At 41.1% G+C, this 20,838-nt stretch overlaps 2 protein-coding genes across 2 annotated transcripts in view; one reads left to right on the forward strand and one right to left on the reverse strand.

Annotated features, from left to right (window-relative positions):
* The window catches only part of cps1 (carbamoyl-phosphate synthase 1, mitochondrial), a 56,095-nt gene extending 52,568 nt beyond the window's left edge, over window positions 1–3,527 (reverse strand). Inside the window, exons 1-3 of the mRNA XM_080498728.1 lie at window positions 3,319–3,527; window positions 1,911–2,020; window positions 1,530–1,674 (exon numbers count right to left, since the gene is read on the reverse strand). Coding sequence (XP_080354854.1) covers window positions 1,530–1,674; window positions 1,911–2,020; window positions 3,319–3,435 — 372 coding nt within the window. The 5' untranslated portion in view covers window positions 3,436–3,527. The remainder of the gene's footprint in view (window positions 1–1,529; window positions 1,675–1,910; window positions 2,021–3,318) is intronic.
* Window positions 3,528–13,906: 10,379 nt separating this feature from the next.
* Window positions 13,907–18,633, forward strand: myl1 (myosin, light chain 1, alkali; skeletal, fast). The gene is made up of 6 exons (XM_080497926.1): window positions 13,907–14,136; window positions 14,853–14,880; window positions 16,388–16,531; window positions 17,034–17,207; window positions 17,315–17,392; window positions 18,094–18,633. The coding sequence occupies exons 1-6, from the start codon at window positions 14,020–14,022 to the stop codon at window positions 18,120–18,122; spliced, it is 570 nt and encodes a 189-aa protein (XP_080354052.1). The 5' UTR covers window positions 13,907–14,019; the 3' UTR covers window positions 18,123–18,633.
* Window positions 18,634–20,838: the final 2,205 nt, after the last annotated feature.

A 20,838-nucleotide genomic window follows, 5' to 3' on the forward strand; every position in this document is an offset into this window, starting at 1 on the left:
AAATGCAGACAAAATACAAGCCCACAAGCTACAACCTGCAAATAAACATAACCTGGAAACAGTTTGTTGCTCTGTTGGTAGAGCAAGTTGCTTTTCAATCACAGCGGTTTCGGGCTCTATCCCCCAGTGCCTCACGTCTATGCGTCAGTGTCCTTGAGCAAGACACAGGAGCTCATATTGCACCCAATGGATGGAGTGAGCACCTTGCAGTCAACTTTGGCTTGCGAGTGTGTGTGTGAATGTGACTTTAACAGTATAAAGCACTTTGGGGGCCGCTAAAGCAGTAGAAAGAGCTGCATAAGTGAAATCCATTTACCATTAACTCTTACTTGACGCTGGTGCATAAATGCCTCCTTTCATGTGAAGCTTTCACACTTTAAGACATCTGGATACAAGAAGAGTAGATCTTGCCACACACAAAAGCTACTATAAAGAGAGCAAATTACTGAGAATGAATTAAGTCATTCAGAGAAATATTTTAAGCACTTCGCCTGTCCTCACAAAAATTTGGCAATAACTAAAAGCGAAAAAGGTTTATTTTCCAGAAAATGTGATGAAACTACAGCAAGTTCCCAGTGCACTTTTCAAAACATTACAAATTCATAAACTGTTTTCTTCAAAAAAGCTATTTTAGATCAATTAGCTTGATACCTAAAATTAAATACGTAACAGTAAAGTTTTTCATGCAAGGACTGACCGTTATGAGTTTGGACACTATAACTCAACGGAAAACACCTAATCTATGTTCTCAGAAAAAAAAAAGAAAAAAAAATTAGCTCATGGGTATTTTACAGGCAGACCCCAGTGGACCAAAACAACACTCTGATCTAGTATCCTGAAAGAAACCTACAAACTACACAATGGTAAAACATTATTGTAACAATCACTATAAGCTGGCACTGAATCACATTCATGCAAATAAACACATGTCACACGTGCAAAAGTGATTCTAAACACAAAGAATGATACAGTGACATTCTGTGGTGATGCCAAACAAAAAAAAAAACATGTGCGATCTGTACAAGTGGTCACAACCGGTCACACCCATTGGCTTTACACACTCCATTGCTTGATAGGTCGATGGAGATGCGCAATGTGCCTGGAGCAAGAGAGCTGACTGGATGAAAAAGTGCTGTGTGGTTCAGTCCCTTCTACTTTGTTTCCTCCTCAGGAGTTACAGTCGTGCAAGTTGTTGTTTTCTCCACACGCACACACAATCCAAGAGTCGAAATTTGTTGGAATGAACACTTGGTACCATTGACCAGAAACATGAACTCCACTCCTAAAGATCATTCTTTTTTTTTTATCTATTGTTTAAATTGATGCATCTTTTGCATGTGTTGTGTTTGCCTCTGCATTGTTGTGGCAACCAGCAATTTGTGTTGGTGAACTTAATAAATAATAATTGGCTGGTCACTCAGGTCAAAGAGGTTGGAAAAAATAAATAAATAACACCAATTGATAAACACACAGTACGACTGAGGACTCTTAAATGCCTGAAAGCATTGAGCCAGAGATGAATTCCTTGCCTGGATGCGCTCTGACTCCACATGTTTCCTCAGACCCAGCGCGTCCAGCTCCTGGGTGTTGGGCACTCCATAGTTCCCTACAATCGGGTAGGTAAGTGTCAGGATCTGACCTCTGTAGCTGGGATCAGTCAGTGCCTCGGGATACCTAGAGAAAGAGCACAGCAGGACAACCACACCTGGTTATAATAACGCATCCATGCAAACCTAAACCTTGTTACCTGTAGAAAATATGATTACGAAAATAGCTGTCCATAAATATACTCTGAATGTGAGCTTTCAAGCAGATTCATAACTTATTTCACATGTCTTTTTGTATTGAATCTGAGCTGCAGTTGATCAAGTGTTCCGAGTTCAACTTCAGTCAGCATGACTCTTTCTTACCCCACCAGGCCAGTGTTGAATACCAGCTCTCCAGCTGCTGAGGTATTGTGCCCGAAGGAAAAGCCTTTCATCCTGGTTCCATCCTCCAGGACAAGGTGGGCTGTCTGGGCCTGGGAGTCCAGAAAATAGATAGATGGTCCCTTTTTGTTTTTTTTTTATAAATATGGAGTTAAGAAAGGGAAAAAAAAAAAAAAAACACCAAAAAAACTTTCAAATATTCATGTTGTAGATTTTGAATTTAGGGGTGATAGCAGCCAGTGAGCCTCTGGGAGTTCGTGCTGAAACTGCAGGTCACTGTGAATTGTGCCATGAATGCTGAGACAGACAAATCTGTTCTTCTGCTCTGTGTGTGTGTGTGTGTGTGTGTGTGTGTGTGTGTGTGTGTGTGTGTGTGTGTGTGTGTGTGTGTGTGTGTGTGTGTGTGTGTGTGTGTGTGTGTGTGTGTGTGTGTGTGTGTGTGTGTGTGTGTGTGTGTGAGGGAGAGAAGGGATGTGACCACATGTGTGACGAGAGACTGCCAGATACAGAAAATTATTTATGTGCATAAAAAGGTTGGCATGACCCGGTGACCTCACATAAGAGGCCATCACATAACCAGTGACCTATTTCACACTTAAGTCTCCCTTATAGAAGAATCCTCTCCTCATATAGACATATATGAGATGAATGAAAATCAACGGGCGCATAACATTCTTACTTTGCTTTTATAGAAAAAGGTTAGAAAAGCCTTGCTCGCAGGTAGTAAAGTTTCTCAAACCAATAATCAAGAAGAATTTACAGCAGAGTACAAAGAACGAGAAGAAATGGTATTGTGTGTATTTTTCCCCCTCTGTGTGAACTGCAATCAGGGCGGATCTTAAACATGATGCAATTCGTGGTGTGATTTACACTAGTAAGGCCAGCATCTGCAAAACACAGCTGTTTAAAAAAAAAAAAAAAAACCAGCAGTAGTTTCTTCTTGAAAAGTAGAGTTTTATGGGTTCGTGCACGGTGGGGTGAGGGGAACCCTTCACTGCAGAAACCCAGCCGATGACGTGGAGTGAAGTGTGGCGTAAACTTCCCTCTGCTAATCTGGCCGATTCCTACAGTGTAACAACGAGACTACAGAATGCATTCAAAACACACGGGGCTTCAGATTTGTTTCATCATGTGAAGCCACGTGTCACTACTTTTTTAAATACAGCTCGCGCTGCTACACGTTTGCACGTGCACGCTAACTCTGCAGAACTCCGTCATGTGCTCACTCAGCGCGCCACAAATAAATAAATAAACAACTTCCATGAAAGTCCTGTGCACAGACGGTTTGGGAACGTGACTTTCATGCAAGTTGATTCTACATTGTGCCTCCGAAACTAAAAACAAACAAACAAAACAAAAAAAAACATCCTCACTCGTGTCGTGTTCTTACCTTTGCGCTGAAGAGTTTTGCGGTTTGAAGGCTGGAGCAGGCCAAAGCGCTTCTGCCGAACAGACATCCTCGTCTCACAGATTTCACGACGCTGCACGCCAAAAGGATTCTTGTCATATTAGCCTGGACGCTTTGTGTTTTTCTTTGGGAGATAACGTGGATGCCTTGAGTTGGACTCACTGGCTTGTCCACGCGCTGAAGTTGCACGCTTGTAACGTTGCTCGCGATTGGCCGCCCGGGGCCTGGGTCAGAGACACAGCAGGAAGCGCACCGTGTTCCTATTGGTCTTCAGGAAAACGCCTTCATGTCTGTCAGTGGGATGAGCTGAAGCAAGTTGCAACTCTACAAAAGTTTTCTGCAGGCCAAAAAAGTGCGTTAAACTGAGTATTTCAGTCATTGACTCCATAAAAGGCTGATCATGGACAGTTTGGTGTTATATAATTAGGTCCAACTACAATTGTGCATACATTTACCTCATGTTTCTTTCATTATGTTTCCAAACTGCTATCAAATATATAAAAGTACCTACAGATTCAAGTAGAGGGAGTAATTAGGTGCACGGACTTCACTTTGCAACTTAGAAAAGAAACAAAAGGAAAATGCTTCTATTGGGAATAGATGTACCTGCTTGTGGCAGACTTGTGCATAGTTCTTTCTGTGCGGCCGAGTCTTTACAGCCCTTTCTTTGAAGCCAATTGCCTGCAAAAAGGGAAGGCAAACTGACCATAGAGAGGCTGCATGGTGGTGGGATTAGAGTGGTCTGTGTATTTGCTGATCACTGCAAGACCAGTCCTCTGTGGAGAAGGCTGTCTGACTGCCACTCTGCTGTGTTCAGCAGTTTGAACAAAGTGGCTGTGAGTATTAGAACCTGTATAGATCAGGAAATACCTTCACACTCCAGGAATTGGATTTGGAACAATGGACTCTGCTCTTCAAAAAAAAAAAGAAAGAAAAAGAAAAAGAAATAAAAATGTGATGCCATGTGCAAATTTTTCATCATGAAACAATCAAGTCACACACACACACACACACACACACACACACACACACACACACACACACACACACACACACACACACACACACACACACACACACACACACAAATATATCCCAAAGGATAACTAATGTCTGATCTTCGTACGCTGTAGGTGTGCATACACTGCTTGCATGTGACTAATCAAAGCCTCACCTTGTTGAACAGATTGTGTTTCCCACCGTCTTCCTGGTGACGCTGCTGCTCACGCAGCTCTGTGGAACACTGCTGACCTCCAGTGGCAATTGTTGCTCAAAAGCTTCACAAGGATATTGAGCCAGTGAGCAGAGTTGTGGAGGTAAACTGTATGAGCATAGCTATATATACACAGAATGAGTAAGAGTAAGAACCGAAAGCCCTCTCGTATCATTTGGCTGCCTCTGGGTAGTAAAAGCTATAACAGCTTCACAGTTGACATGACACTTACATTCATGCCCCCTTCTTATGTGTACTTGTATAGGAAGTGATGCATTAACGTCCACACTTTATTTATACTGCTGTTTTAAGATGTGGTTTGTTACTCAGTGCTATTAATCAAGTAACCAAGTTAAAAAATATGGTCCAATCAAATGACCAGGAGCACAGTTGTTCAGGAAAACGTTTTCTTCCCCAAACGTTTACATGAACTTAACAGTAGTGAAACATCCGGCTGTGAAAACAAGTCTTGGTTAGATGAAGCTGTAGAGAAGATAACTAATGGATGGATGGACTGCAGTGGAAAGCTGCATGGTGATGTGGTGGTTTGCCCTCTGACCTCACAGCAAGAACACCATGGCGAGATTGTGGATTATTGGCCTTTCTGTGTGCAGTTTGCATGTTTTCCTTGTGCATGCCTGGCTTGTCAGCTGGTTTTCCAACTTTCTCCCACAATCCTAAGGCATGCATTGGGATCACTGGTGATTAGCTGGGATCAGCATCAGCTCCGTACAATGTCAAATTGGATAAACAGAAGATGGATAAATGGAATGACAGTAATAGTTTTCATCGTAGCTTTGCTTTAACAGCCTGTTTTTGACATTTTGTTTGTTTCCAGCTGGATGTTATAATTTTGTTCGTCATTATAAAACAAAAATAGAGATAATGACACAAAATTTTAAATTAAAGCCCTTACCGAAAGGATCATTAGGATCAACCGACCTATCTACCAACCTACCTACCTACCTACCTCCCTACATACCTAACAAACACTTTATCTTTCTTTATGGGGTGAAGGCTGAACATGCAAGCTTAACATTTTATTGTTGCTCTGCTTGGTCTGGATAATTTGGGTTGTTTATCTAATCAAACTCTGATTCAAAGTAATTCAATGTAGCTCTGGAATCTGTCAAAACACAGACTGCAGCAGCCGTTGAGTGTCGCCCTGACGCCTCACATCCCTTTACAGTGATGAATCATTTCATTTTAGGCAGTAATTGAAAATTGCTGGCATACATCTTCAAGCCGGGTTATTATTATTGGAATCACATAAGCAATGTCTATATTTGTGTATTTTTAGACAACAAGAACATGAAGCCACTCAACACTTACTGAATGGTAATCCTCTTTATCTGTCATTGTAGAACATGAAGAGTTATTTCCTGTTGTGAAAAAGCATTACCGCAGAGAGGCAGGACACAATTTAAAGTAAACTTGAATATCTGGTGTAGTTAAGACACACGTACACTGAATGCTCTGTTGTGTAAAATGTGGAGTTTAATTGAGCATGTTTTGGTTCCTAAATGAACAAAGGGTCAGTCCTCAAAGGTATCGACATCAACATTGATATTACTTTGTCCCTTGAACAATCCATTACACAATGCTGTTATATCCTCTAGAGTCTACATTATGATCAATTCTACAAATGCTATTTTCAGTAGTGAATAAGTAAAAAAAAAACACACCAAAAAAAAAACTTCATGACCATCTTCTAAATGTTTACAGGAAAACCATCAGAATGAATCCTCAGATATTTCCTGCCAATAATGTCTATCAAATACACTGGATATTTTCTGTATGACAAGCTGTGCAATGTACAGTGAGGGCCTTTTATTAGTGGGAGGTCCATCATTAGCTGATTGGCTGGCACTCGGCCTAATGGGCTCCACTGTCTGTCCTCAGTGGAGGGATCCCACATTGTTTGCGGCTTCAAGTGTGAGTTTCAGATGGTCACCAAGCTTAAGAGAGGACGTAAATAGATGGGCAGGCACCCTCGTCGCTCTCTTTGCCAGCTTTCCAAGCAATGCCTCGACCCTGAGATGACAGAAATAATAGGTGGTTTTGTCTGGTAGATGTATGATGACGTTTGTTCTTTGAATGGCACGAGTGGTGTGCCTGAACTAATTTAAAGTAGCAGTACGGTACACAGAGGCAATATAACTTCATGTATGTAGCCTTCTTTGAGTTGAAACAAAAGGATATGGTCAGAACAGACAATAATATTTAATATTATTTGATACAATGTTTAAAAATTGACTTTCAACTACTGAAAATGGTTTTTTTTGTTTGTTTGTTTTGGGTTTTTTTTACTTTGTGCATGAAGGTGCTTTAGAAAACTAGCAACTGTTGTGATGAGAATAAACTTTCTAAAATTTTAAAGGTGTGTTTATATACAGTAGTTAAAATATTTTTCACTTTAAAAAAAAGCTGCAAATGCCTTCTTCAATTTCAACTATCAATGTTTGTATTCAATCTTACATGTACTGTTATTTGCAAACTTACCAATGTCTTATTCTACGGTGCAGTTAGAAAGCTTCTGATTGTGAGATATCATCACAAATCAATAACAAAATGTTAAAGTGAAATCAAGGACACGATGAGTCTAATGCTATACTCCCGGTTCCAATTAATTTCAAAATGTTAGCTTTCATTTCTGATTTACACTAGAGTGACATGTTCTCCACAATGACTGACATCAAGTAGAACCTATTAAAATTTCTGAGGCATGCTGTAGGTAAGCCAATGACATCATGATGGAGATGGCGGCCCCTGGTATTTTGCAAACAGGCTTTTCACCACTTCATATAAAGCCCTCACATTACAGTGCAAAATGATAAGTATAGATGTAATGTTTCTTTCACTGGTTCTCCATCCATCAGTCCACAGGATATACCCACAACAGGTCGCCAGACAGACACCAAACAATCTCACAAGCTCACATCCACAAATGGAAATCTAAGACTCACCAATGAACCTCATCCTAAAAGGTGTAAATGCGTATTCTCATGCATTCAGGTTGGGTGTATCTCAAAGCTAATTAAATGGACTAGACTGGCGGGCTGGCAAGGCAGCCTTGTCAAGGGAACAGCATGGGCTGACTAAGCCATTGGATGAGGGAGCAACATGTTTTCCAAGACATATGACTAGGTCCAGTTGGTCTAATTCAGATCACTTTGAGATTCCTACAGGATCTGTGACAGTGAAATTGGGTGACCTGCAACTGATGTAAATGTTTTTGTTTTGTTTTTTCCAGTTCCAAATGGTGAAGAGTATTTTCATTTTGGCAAAAGAGTTTTGATCAGTGTGTTTTTTAATCCACATGGCTTGGTAGCATAGTTTTTAATGTGGTAGAATTACCTATACAAATGACTGAATGGTGCACAGTCGGGGCTCTGGTGCTGCTATTCATTTCTCATTATAAATCAATTGGAAACAATTTTCAGAGACTTTGATCCATGTTGAAATGATGTGAATGGACCGTTTAACCATATTCCAAAGGTTTTGGACCATTTCAGTGAGAGTGAGAGTGCAAGAGTGGGGTTTTCTAGACATTCATGGAGAAGGAATTGATTGAAAAGCCATTGTGACCTTGAATTTTGACCTTTAGTCAATAACACCTTATCACATAAAAAATTTGGAAGGTGGCCAGAAGTGCGGGACTATTGGAGGATTTAACAACTTCTGTAATGACTGACTCACTCCAGCCTCCATAACTGTAATGAGTCATCATGTCCTGTACTGTGCTGTGATTACCATCTTCTGACCTGGGCTTTGCCATGATGATTCACTGTCATAGCATGTACTGTCACATTAGAAGAAGGTGCACAGATAGCCTCATCGTTCTTGGTTTGGTTGGCATCCTTTCATTCAGACAGTGAGCCTGTCCTGCTGTGGCACCAGCTTTAGCCTTCAGATTGTCAAAGGAAGATTAAGTCATCAGGTGGATTAAAAAAAGAAAGAGAAGACCTTCCCTTTCGGGTAGTATTGGATTTCCATCCTTCGAAGTGATGTAGTGTCCCCGGAAAAAAGGGCAGTGTGTAGCTTTGTTTAGCCTGCCCTCATCTAATCCCTGTGTGGCCAGTGTGGAGGTTTGTGAGAGAGTGAGGGAGGGAAAGAGTGCCTGCGGGCCACAACTCCTGCATCAGCCCCCTTAAGGAGCCATGCCCCCCGCTCTTAGAAATCCCAAGAAACTTCACACCTCTGTGGAGACTATAAATAGGCGCCATCTGTCCCCCAGGCTCAGTTACAGCCTCATTCCTTTTGGCCTGGATGGAGGGCAGGGAAGGAAGCGGCACTGCGTTTTAAAAGGGACGGGGGGCAGATAAACCAAGTCCAAAATCTTTTCTGCAGTCATCTCTGATGGCTGACATGGTGACCTCTGCTGCATGTTTTTTTGATGAAGGGAGTATATCAGCACTCTTTCATTTCCATAGCAACTCACTCGACTCTCCCGCTCCGCTCTGAGGGAAAACATCAGTGAGCAAGGAGTTTGTGGCATCGCTGGAAATTTACACCACACTGCACTCATCGCACATTTCTTTTTTTCTTTCAAGCTCAGGTTCTTCACATTTCATTAATCATGCTTAACTCAGGAGCACTCCCAAGGCCGGGACAGGTGCTGTGCCTTGAAGTCAGCGCCTCCGTCATGTCTCCTTCAGGGAAGCTTAATTGCACAATTCATAATTTTACGGTTGAAGTGGTGTCAGTGCGACAAATGACTTTCCTCAAATCTAACAAAAAAAACGGCAGAATTCGAGAGATTACCACAAATGCAGAGCACCAAACAGTCGTCAGCGGCATACATCAGACAGTCATTCCTGAGAGGAGACACTTAAAGCGTCTGTCCTGAAGCAAACCTGGGGGTGATATTATGAAATGCCTTGCTTGTCCCCCCAAGGGCATAGCTCGGGGGTGAGGAAGTGACACAGAAAGGATAGATCAAAGCATGCTGAAGAACAACCCCACTAGCCTTCCTCTCACTTCTTTCAATTCCTTATAGCTTAAAAAAAAGAAAAAGGTTTTTTATTAGGCTAGCAATGGAAAATTAGTCTACTTTAGTATTATTTCTACTTTTTTTAAGCGACAACTTCTAGCCTTAAAGCCTCTAAGTTGCACATTACAGCTAAAAAAAACTCTTTCCAAAACGCTTATGTAAATTAGATGAAATGATTTAAATAAGATGCTAATAATAGTCTTTTGGTTTAAAAACACCCATTTGGTTTTGTTTCATTTTATGCTTCCCCCTTTGGTTGTTCCATTTGCTTCTCATTACTGATGCTTTATAATCACAATCTGCTCATTGAGAGTCCCCGGTGCTTTTTGTTCTTTCTGCTCTTAATTCCTGCAGCTTCAAAATGAACTCCACAATAATATTTTAAACACTGTGGTGCGACAACACTGAAGCTGCGAAACATGTGTATGAAGCATGTGTGGGTGTCTCAGTGAGATACATCTTTCGAAACCTAACAAAGCTCACTTTATAGCACCAACTGGAGGAGAGACGAGACATGAGTCACGTAAAGAAATCTCAACAGCTCTGACAGCTCTCATTCATACTCTCAGTCCTAACTGGGACTATAATTAGATCACTGTTGTTTGAGCTTAAAAATGACTTAAAACCAACTATAATTTATTTAATGACAATAATTGAAAGTTTCCTTCTCACTTATCTTTCCTCCACAATTGAAGCTTTGGTTTAAAGTTAGTGATTCATCCACTAAGGATTTACACACTGTTTAGTGGCTTTTATGATGCAGTAATTGTCTCTGTTCACATGCATGTAAATGCTGGAACAGTCATCATGGAGTCCATATTGAAGGTAGTCACTTTTATTTTTAGCCACATAAGCGCCATGACTTTCACCAGCCTGTCATCAGAAATGGTCTTTTGTTTGAACAGACATCAACACAGACTATGGCGGTCTCCATAGCACCCTCTAGTGGTTGTAGCAATTATGAAAAGGACAACGGATGATTATAGGATGACTTGTTAAGTGTATGCAAAAAGTGACACTTGTGATATAAGAAGGCCAGGGGTCAATAGATGGTAGAAACACAGACCTGATTTAATCCTGTGAAATTGCTGCTGGTGTCTCATGTGTTAAATACAATTATTTTCTTTACATATTGTGTTTAACATGAGTGAAAACATAAGCTGATTTCCATTGCACATTCAAGAAAACCAAAGTTACATCATGTTCACACATATATTGTGTTTTTATAGAACAACGAATGTGATAGCTAGATCACATACATTGAGATCTTTACAATAATAGTGTTTAGGGATGTTTTCACATTTATAAGACAAAATCTGACAGGAAGCTGTGTAGTTGTGATTTTTTAATCTTTTGCATGTTTTTGTTGTAATGTATTTCTGTAATTTCCTTGTATGTAATGCGAACTGCCTTGTGCTATGGCTACTTGAAACTATTTTGGCCAACACGAACAATTGTTGTTGAAGTACCATTACTCATGTCATATTGTGCGATGGAATATAGGCTATGAGCTTTTTGTTCATCTGCGTGTGGGCATCATAATGTTTTAAACTTGGAGTAGTAAATCTGGCGCTAGCCTGCCCGCAGGTGCCTGCTTGGCTGCAGGGACCTTGTGATTAGGCCCACTGAGGATTTTCTAATGTAGTGGTCCCGACAAACAACACGATATGAAACCCTAATGATTCAGGAAGTTTGAAATAATGTGAACACACCCTACTTATTTCACATCAACATGATACTGATGATATTGCTGGTGAGTTCGAGCCATCCAAAGCATGTCTTTACAAAGATGCTATTAAGGATTTTCAGTCTTTTCTAGTCTGAGTTGTTCATTGGACCAGAGAAACTGGATATAATATACTGCCTTGAGCTGTGCTGAAAGAGATCTGGGCAAAGCATTGCACATGATAAAAAAGCCTCCTTTTTCAAAATTCTATATCTGCCCCAGAGAAGTTTACATCGATAAGACCACTTTTTCTTGAGGGAGTTCAGAATTTGTGTCTCCTTGATTTATGTGTATTCCACTGTGAAGTCGCTCAGAAATGTCACCATAGATTCTGGAATGGAACAGCCTCACTAAATGAAAACAATATAAAACACATCCTCTGACAAGCCGCTGACCTTGAGTTTAAATCTGGTCCTAATTTGTCGCACTCAAATACCGTAACTGAGGAAGCCTGTTGTGTTTAACCTGTACAGTCGAAGTTCTGACCTCACTTAACTCTGTATGCAACTTGAATCAACAGTGCATAAGTGAAAGGTGAGACATTTCAACAGAAGCAGAACTAACTTGACCAGTCTTTTAGTAATAATTGTATCTGTTTGTCAAAAGGACCAGGATGAGGAAATGGAATTATTGGATTTATAAACAAAACACAACATAACAAAAAAACAACAAAAAAAAACAAACAGTAACTATAATAAAACAGGTTTGTTTTTATTTATACTACGAAATCTCTGAAATGAAGTACTTGTCAGGTGCGTCAGTTTTTTTGTGTGTGTGATCCAAACAACCATATTTGGTGTGCGTGATTTCCAAATAAAGTAGGGCTGTCTGTCTGTCTTTCTCTCTTCATTTACTGACCTGCCATCACATCTTAATAAAGCCCAGCTCCATGATGCTGAATCCATTAGGATTCTATAGTGGAGCTCAGATTGAACCGCAGCACAGGTGCAAGGACTGGAGCAGAGTTTCTATAGGGGGAGGGAGCGTGGAGAAGTCAGACTGAGAGAAGGTGCATTTGAGTGCTGGGGGTGAGGATAGATGACAGCTGAGGGACTGAGGCTTTCTCTGGCTTACCCTCATGGAGATAGGGTCAGAGAAAGCTAGTGGGCGGGGTGTGTGCATGGAGTGAGGGGGGTGTCGGAGTCGCAGGAATTTATGCAGTTCCTTCGTCACTAGGCCCTGTCATGGTGGTGGGGGCAGGGCTGTGCCTCTGGCCCTGGGAGACGGATATAGACAAGAATTAAGGAGGCAGAATTTGCACTCTTAGCCTTGTCTGGGTTACTGGCATCAGCAGCTGAAAGTCCACTAGATCTCCATCTCCCTCTGCCTTTACGTCACATCCTTCCCAAATTGAACACAGGTGCTGCTTGTCTCAACACACACATTGTCAGGGACTAGAAATAAACAAAGGCTCATTATTAGATCTGAAAGACACCACTTCCACCACCTGTCAGCTTTAAGCCTGCTCCACTGACAATTCCTCAAATATCAATTTGGACTAGTTTGAGCTGTTAATTCTCACTGTGTGAGTGCAGCAGCCATGATATTTTTCTTGGCAGAATAGTCCATTTGCATGAATTTCTTCTTTACTTTGTGGCATACTTCAGTTCATTAATATTTTACAAATGTACTTGTGTCACTATATTAGTGGGTCTTCAAGTGTTCTCACCAGCAAAATATCAAGTGAGCCAGGTTGCTGTGGCTGCATCATCAAAACAACTGTAGGTACAGTATGCGAGTTATCATATAAAGTCAGCCAGATAAAAAGTAGTTATGATTGAGGAAAGTGTGAGATCTGTGGCTTGTTTTAGACTTCATTTCACTCAAATGATCATAATCGTTTTGGTACCTATGGTAGTAATGAGCTCATCAAGGTTACTGTCAAAGATGAGTTTAGGTCAAATCAGTAATATCATAAAAAGTAAAGGGATGTCTTATGATAGTGAATAAAAGAAACGATGCACACTGATACTGGGCATGTCCATTTCTTTTCTCGGAAGCTGCTCTGGACGCATTTCCAGTATCTTAAAAATATAAATTCACCGAAGTGTTAATTGCTACCTGATAGAGGCTAATGTTTACAACAACCTAATATGCTATTCCACATTAACACTGAGTTTGTTTTTCACAATATAGCAAATTACTCTCTCCTTTTTTTACGGGACCTCGTTCTGGTGTTTTTTTTTAGTCACGTTGTTTTAAAGTGTATATAGTGTATAGTTACTAAAATAAACTGTAAACACTAGAATGGGGCAAACACGATTAGTTTTACAAGTCCCAAGAGTGTTATGTTCCTCTCCAGTGACCTAGTATGCCATCCACGTGGATCTGGTTTGTGCGTAAAGAAGCGCCGCCGCGGCGCGCCGCGCGTAAAAGGTGGAGACGTTTCGCAAGCGTCCGCGGGAAATCGCACGGCCCCAGGTAACCTTTCACGCCGTTTCCAATGTTTTCGTTTTTGATTAGAGCTATATGGCATGAATAAACACTTTCTGGCCCGCCGCCTATATTCCATGTTTAGAGAAGACCCCTCCAGACGCACATTCAAAACACACACCCCTCCCATCAGCTATCCAATCCTTACGCGGGGAAAGCGTTGACGGGGGTCAAGAGGAAAAATAGCATCATATATATACGCCCAAGCTGTGATGTCTTGCTCCGAGTCCCCTCCATTCTGTGTTGCACTCCTTGTGTGTCACCCTAACCGGGAATTGTCTGTGCTTCAGGGTCAACGTAGTTCTACTATCACCTACAATGGCACCCAAGAAGGACGCTAAGGCACCAGCCAAGAAGGCTGAGCCTGCACCGGCTCCTGCACCAGAGCCTGTCGCTCCTCCCAAGGCCCCCGCCATCGACCTGTCCGCCGTCAAGGTACGATGACTGTGTGGGCATAACGTGATCTTGCTTCCAGAGGGGGTGGAGAGATTGTGCCTGCTGCTCGGAACAGCAGCGCTTTAATACTTTTATTTTACGCAGATCTGCATGGCAGAACTGAACATAGCGGGGTGGTAAATGAAGGTTATTTGGGATCCTGGCAAAACTAGGTCATTCTGAACTGAAACAATGGTGTGAAAGCACTACTCTTAATTTAATGAGTGCTTCATATTGCAGTATATGGACTCGTTCGTTTATCTGAACAATTATATGGAGGTACACAGTTTACAGTGAGTTAGTGAGAGCAACTGCATATATAAAGGACCTTACTCTGAGTTCAATACAAGACCAGAACCATGGAGAGCTCACCATGGTTTAGACCACACCCCAACTTCTGTGGATTGGTCTATCAAACTGGTGACTAATATGTAATGGGAAATGCAGAGTGACACCAAATGTGGACATGTCAATGGGGCTAAAGATGGACCCCCACAGATCAGGTGCCTTCATGTGAAGCTAATTTTGGCAATGAGACAAGTTCAGTATCATTGTAAAAGGGATTGTTTGATGTAGATTAAGAGGGGGGTATCTGGATATATATGCTGATATTTTGAATTAAAAAAAAGGTTTATGTGTCATTGTGTCCTTCTTTAACAGTACTCCTGCTGTTATTCTGTTGAATGTTCATGAGCCTGCTTTGTATTGGCTTGCAGATTGAGTTCACCCCAGACCAGATGGATGGTATGTAGACCCCGTCCTTCCATTTGCACTCACACTGACACTGCACACAGTCCATACAGTTCAAGAGCACTTCCTCTTAACCGTGGATTGGCTTGTTGCCGGATGAATCTATCATTGTCATAAATTAAAGATACAACTATAAGGTAAAACAACGTGAAGAATGAACATTAGGATTCATGCCAGCCTGTAATAGACTTGGCAGCAGGCGTCTTGTGATTTGGTCTCCTGTGATTTGACATTTAATAAAAAGAAATAATTTAACAATTTAAATGTGATAGTTACTAATCAAAAGAAGAAAAATCAGTTGTAATTTGTAGGATAGTTTTAAGATTTTTATATAGATTAGATTTATATATATATATATATATATACATTTTTTTTTTTTTTTAAACCTTGAAATATATACGATGCAGAAATGCAGTGACAAGTGACAAAAACATGTTTAAGACCGTACAGGTCATATCACGTAACAATCGTAGCTGTAGAGGGCATCACCTAAAGGGTCAGATGTTCAAAATCCAGTTCAACCAGACCCTACGGCCAGATATTAACTTCAGCTTGTTTATTGTCAGTTTGCAGGCTATTTGAGGCTCTTTGCCATGATTAGATCTGTTACATCAAATTTAACTGCCAAGACAATACTGCCCCAGAAAGCTTGAGGGTTTTACAGGGAAGGATAGTGGGTAGTGGTGGTTTGACAGAAAGAAACACCTGTGTGCTGTTGTTTCCATCTCCCCTGGGCTGGGCACCACAGGAGCAGACCTGCAGTCTGCTTGTTACACTGCTGTCAGCATTCCCTACTTTTGCTCCGCTCCCCCGCAGAGAGCCTTGCCTTTAAAAGGAGGGGCTCATATTCTCAGCTATGTTTATCAATTCCAAGGTGGTCTTTTAAAAGAGCCCACAGCCGCAGTCATCACCGCAGAGAGAGAGAGAGAGAGAGAGAGAGAGAGAGAGAGAGAGAGAGAGAGAGAGAGAGAGAGAGAGAGAGAGAGAGAGAGAGAGCTGAGATGGAAATAGTACGAGGAGTTACTAAGCTTGGCAGGAGTCAGCCTTTTCTGCCAATGATACCACAACCTTTGGGGATGTCTTGCACTTGCCATTTCTTATGTCTGTTTGTGGCTCCATCTGGCGGCAGATGTGCAAAAGACACAGCTTCGTGAAATTCACACCACAGGGAAAAAAAATCCTAAAACATAAAAACATTTTACGCATACCACGAATGCATTTTGAATCATTAACTGTGACTTGTTTTGATGTTTTCCACATAAGTTTTGAAGATAATTATATAACTACATATGTAATATTAATGGATTAGCGTTGGTACATGATTCACGAAAATATATCAACATCACAACTAATTGTAATACACCATACCTAAAGATGACAATTCTATATCATACAATGTGGCCTGAAACCTTCCACTTGAACCTTTTTAATGAATCCCTTACAATTGATAAGAAATTAGGATTGTTGGATGACGATATCCTCTTCTACTGCTGTTGGACAGACTACAGGGAGGCCTTCGGTCTGTTCGATAGAGTTGGCGACAACAAGGTGGCTTACAACCAGATTGCTGACATCATGCGTGCTCTGGGCCAGAACCCCACCAACAAGGAGGTGACCAAAATCCTGGGAAACCCCACCCCCGAGGGTAAGTGGCACCATCAGAGACTTTTCTGCAACTAAAGTATTGAAGCACAATGTTTGAGCTTTACGAATTTCAAGGCATGGGTTAGGGTTATCTCTGCTTTCATTCATTTATTGGGTGATGTTAAAAAAGTGCATTTGTGTCAGTTGATCCTGAAGTTACTAAGTAAGCGATGCAAATGAGAGGACTAGTGAGACTATTTTTTTTTTCACCCGTATGAGAATGTTAGATATGCAGCAACTTTGACTGTGTGGTTTGATCACATACCTGATTTACATATCAGGACCACCTTGATTCTTCTCTGTGAAGTGTCTGGTCAGGTGTTATTCTTAAATTGGTTTATATTGGGTTCTTGTCTTATGTACTGCCTAGAAAACTCATTAACTTGTGATTTTGTTATTTGCTGCAATATGCCAACACAATAAAAGAAACAGAGAGTTAGACAAGGGATGCAAAGTACTTGTGGTTAATTTTGTGACTCGAATTGGCCTTTTATCTCTTTCAGACATGGCCAACAAGAGAGTAGACTTTGAGGGTTTCCTGCCCATGCTCCAGACCATCATCAATAGCCCGAACAAGGCAGGCTTTGAAGACTATGTTGAGGGTCTCCGTGTCTTTGACAAGGAGGGCAACGGCACAGTGATGGGCGCTGAGCTGCGTATCGTCCTGTCAACACTGGGTGAGTAACACCAGGACACTGTTTGGTCCACTTTGAATCAGGTCTCTGCATGCGTGTCACCTCATGTGTTTTTGTTACTATCCTCTGTCCTCTGCTGCCCGCTGCAGGAGAGAAGATGAATGAGTCTGAGATCGACTCTCTGATGGCAGGACAGGAGGATGAGAACGGCTGTGTCAACTACGAGGGTGAGTCACAAATGACCACATAAATGTGATGTGAACTTTAGTTTTCTCAATCTGCAAAAACAGACAAATGTGATGTTGAAATTTACAGGATTACTTCGGATGATGTCAGATGGATATTCTTTGTCGGCTTAGAAATTGAATTTTGTATCCCCTAATCTGTGTTGCTTTGTTTCTACCTGAGCCACTTTAAATACACCTTTCTAATGTTCTTCTTCTTCTTATTATTGCTTAGAGACACCAATAAACTTTAAAAAAATTTAATTGGAAGCAAGCGTACTGCCAACACAGGGAGAACAGAAAGGCCTTATTATCTACCAGGTTCAAACCAGTAACCTTCTTGCAGTGCTAACTATTTCACCACTATGCCCACTAGACTTCATTGTAGTCCTAACCCTTTAAAACCAACCAACTCAAATACAAGTTGAATTAACTCTCTGCAGTCATATCGATATTGTTAATAACTCTGAGCTTATGTTTGAAGTTTCCAACAATCCAACCCTTTTTAGTCACGTAATGTCAAAATAAAGGGTAAAAACAATCAATTCACACATTTATACTTTCTTTTCTACAATGCAGAAAGCGCAGTTGCAATTAAAATACAAATTATTTCCTGTCATGCAGTTTCCCAAACCTGTAACGTTTTGAGCAATGTCGTTGCCCTCCTCACTCACTCATGCCCTCCTTTGGTTTTCGATCTGCAGCCTTTGTCAAGCACATCATGTCTGTGTAAGGACCCTGCCACCTCGGTGTAAAGCGCCATGTACGTGCAGACCCCATGGAGTCGCGACATCCACTCGCTGTTTCCTATACCATCTGTGGAAGCAGGGGGAACAAAGGACTATGAGATGTCATTTCCTGAACCTTTTGTTTTGTTCGACACTTTGTTTTTCTTTTGTCCAACTGGTGCTTTTACTTCTCTCCTCCTCCTCCTGCCACTCTGGAAGATGTCCTGATTTCCCATGAGGTGCTTTCTCCTCATCTCCATCCAAGCCCCGCAAGACTCATTGGGGTTTTTGGGTTTTTTTCATCACCGTAACAGAGGAACAGTGATGAAGGGGAAGGTGGAATCATGTTGACCATCCCCTCCCACTTACTGCCTGGCTGAGTCTCTATCAGCCAGAGAGCTGACTAGTCTGGCCCAGGACCGGCCATCCAAATCAATCCACTCCACACCCGACCCATCCCCAAGTCTTAAGTTATTGTATCCTCTGCTCTTTCACAATAAACTTTTCACACTCCCATTTTACTTCCATTTTTTTTGACTCCTATAGTGTCTCTTGGTTGATGATCTGAGAAATTGTAGTCAGTGCAAACGACCTTTGAAAACATTGTTATCCAGGAACTATGTAACTGTCTGTAACTCAAGTTCTTTACCACTTACCAGTTTGGTGCTAACTATGGGTGGTGGCAGGGTACACACCTTGGAGGAGTCACTCGTGTTTAGTGTTAGTATTTTATTAATCTTCATTCTGAACATGTGAAAAGCAGAAGAATGTGAGCTCTGTTGGAGGATACATCAATTTAGATGTGTACAGAATCAGAGTTTTAGTTAACAGGGTAAGCACACAGGTTTGCTGAGACAGAGCTAAACAATTAAACTAATATTGCGCAAGTAACTAATGCAGATTTTCTGACTCAAATCCATGTAAGCGAACAAAAATGTGTCTTTTTAAATTTGCTTCCTTTTGTGGTCATCTAAAAAGAGGCAAACAGGCATCACTTTTGTCCTTTTTATTGTCATTAATTATGGTAACTGGTGTCATCAACAAGAGAAAAACTGCGTACATCTACTTGACCTTTTAAATACATTTACAGTTGCAGTGGGGTGGGGGGGGGGGGGGCACACGGAGATGGGGGATGCTGAAAAAACACAGAAGCAAACAAACAGGTGCAGGTGAGGGCAGTAGTTCAGCGGGAGGCAAAGCATACCACAAATGGTGTCTGAAAAAGAAGAAACTAGACCACCCAAACACTTTTTCCAAAGATATACAGCAGGAATTGACTGAATTCTCTCGGTCGTTTTGTTTCGCTTCTTGAAGTGTCTCTGACTTTTTTTTAAGAATTTTAGCTCTTTTTTTTTCTTTTTCTTTTTTTTTTTTAACTCCGTCCGATTTCTTCCCCCACATATCGTAACAAAACATCCAGATACTGTGGCATCCGCCTAAAATGGAGCGGGTTCTGCATCGAATGCTCACACACACGCACACACGCACTCACACACACAAACACACACACAAATACACACTTCAGAGTAGCTGCACCTTCTACGAAGTACCATTTTACAAACTGTAGCATATTCCTCTGTGGTAACGGACAGTCCTGATGAGCACAACACCAGGCTGCATTAGTGAAGAAATGCCTGCACAGTTTGTTTATGTGAGTTGATCAGCTGCAGCAGTAAAGACAAGGTACTTTTAATGGTAACCCTTTCACATTGACTTTTCCTCAAATGAACTCCAGAGTTGAATATCATTCTGATGTAAAAACAAGCGTCTACATTTAACTGCTGAGCAGGAACGAGTGTATGATGCTGTTTGAAAGGACTGCGATGCACTCCTCTGCAACAACAAATCAGCTGTCTGGCACTGTCACCAAGCATTACAATGTAAACAACTATCAACTACAAAACATGAACTTCTTTAATCTTTAGCCAATAGATGAGGAAATAACTTACTAAAACCCTTTTTTTTCCTTCAAAATACAAAATAGCCTCTTTTGATAATAGAATCCATACATGCTTGTCATAACATGACCTAGGTCTTGCATTGATTTAATTTTACAATTATATTTTATAGCCATAATGTCGCTTCCATTTTAAAATGTTTTCAGGACATGTTGATGGCAAAGAACTTGTATTTTGTACATGTTTCTATATATATTCGTTAAATATACTATATATTGGATGAGAAGAATGACTTGCAGTAAGGATGCTTGATTTGTTAATGAGGTGGGGTGGGAGGGGGGTTTGGCGTCCATGCACGTTTTATGGAGCAAGAACAATACGTGCGGCATGGTGCACTGGTCACATTACCTCCTATTTGAAGTAGAAAAAAGGCTGTAGCTTCTTCGAAACACTGACTGGGGACCAAATAAGCCAAAACATGGTCCCCACCCATAAGTAGACACATCACATTGTTTAAGGAACAGTGTTCAGACTGAACTATTCTATGCAACATCATTCAAAAAAAGGGAGGTCAACAAAATAAATCAGAGGGATCAACATTTGGATTTGAAATAAATACAAAACAGAATAAAGAGGACCAAAGTACAGTAGCTCCTAATTCGAGTCTCTACTTAAAGTTGAGTGATGGATCTTGAAATAAAGATGTTTAGAGGCTGTAGTTAAGGTGAGTGGTAGTAGTAGAAGTAGTAGTACTAGTAGTAGTAGTAGTAGTAGTAGTAGTAGTAGTAGTAGCAACCAGTCAGCCTTGGGGTGCCAGAAGAGG

The sequence above is a fragment of the Blennius ocellaris genome (genome assembly GCF_963422515.1).
Source record: "Blennius ocellaris genome assembly, chromosome: 6".
NCBI classification, from domain to species: Eukaryota; Metazoa; Chordata; class Actinopteri; order Blenniiformes; family Blenniidae; genus Blennius; species Blennius ocellaris.

Excerpts from the sequence above, each read along its gene's own strand:
- myl1 (XM_080497926.1), top strand. The coding sequence starts at position 14,020 with ATGGCACCCAAGAAGGACGCTAAGGCACCAGCCAAGAAGGCTGAGCCT. Across the intron at positions 17,208-17,314 it reads TATCGTCCTGTCAACACTGG|GAGAGAAGATGAATGAGTCT; the intron begins GTGAGTAACACC and ends TGCCCGCTGCAG. Across the intron at positions 17,393-18,093 it reads CGGCTGTGTCAACTACGAGG|CCTTTGTCAAGCACATCATG; the intron begins GTGAGTCACAAA and ends TTCGATCTGCAG.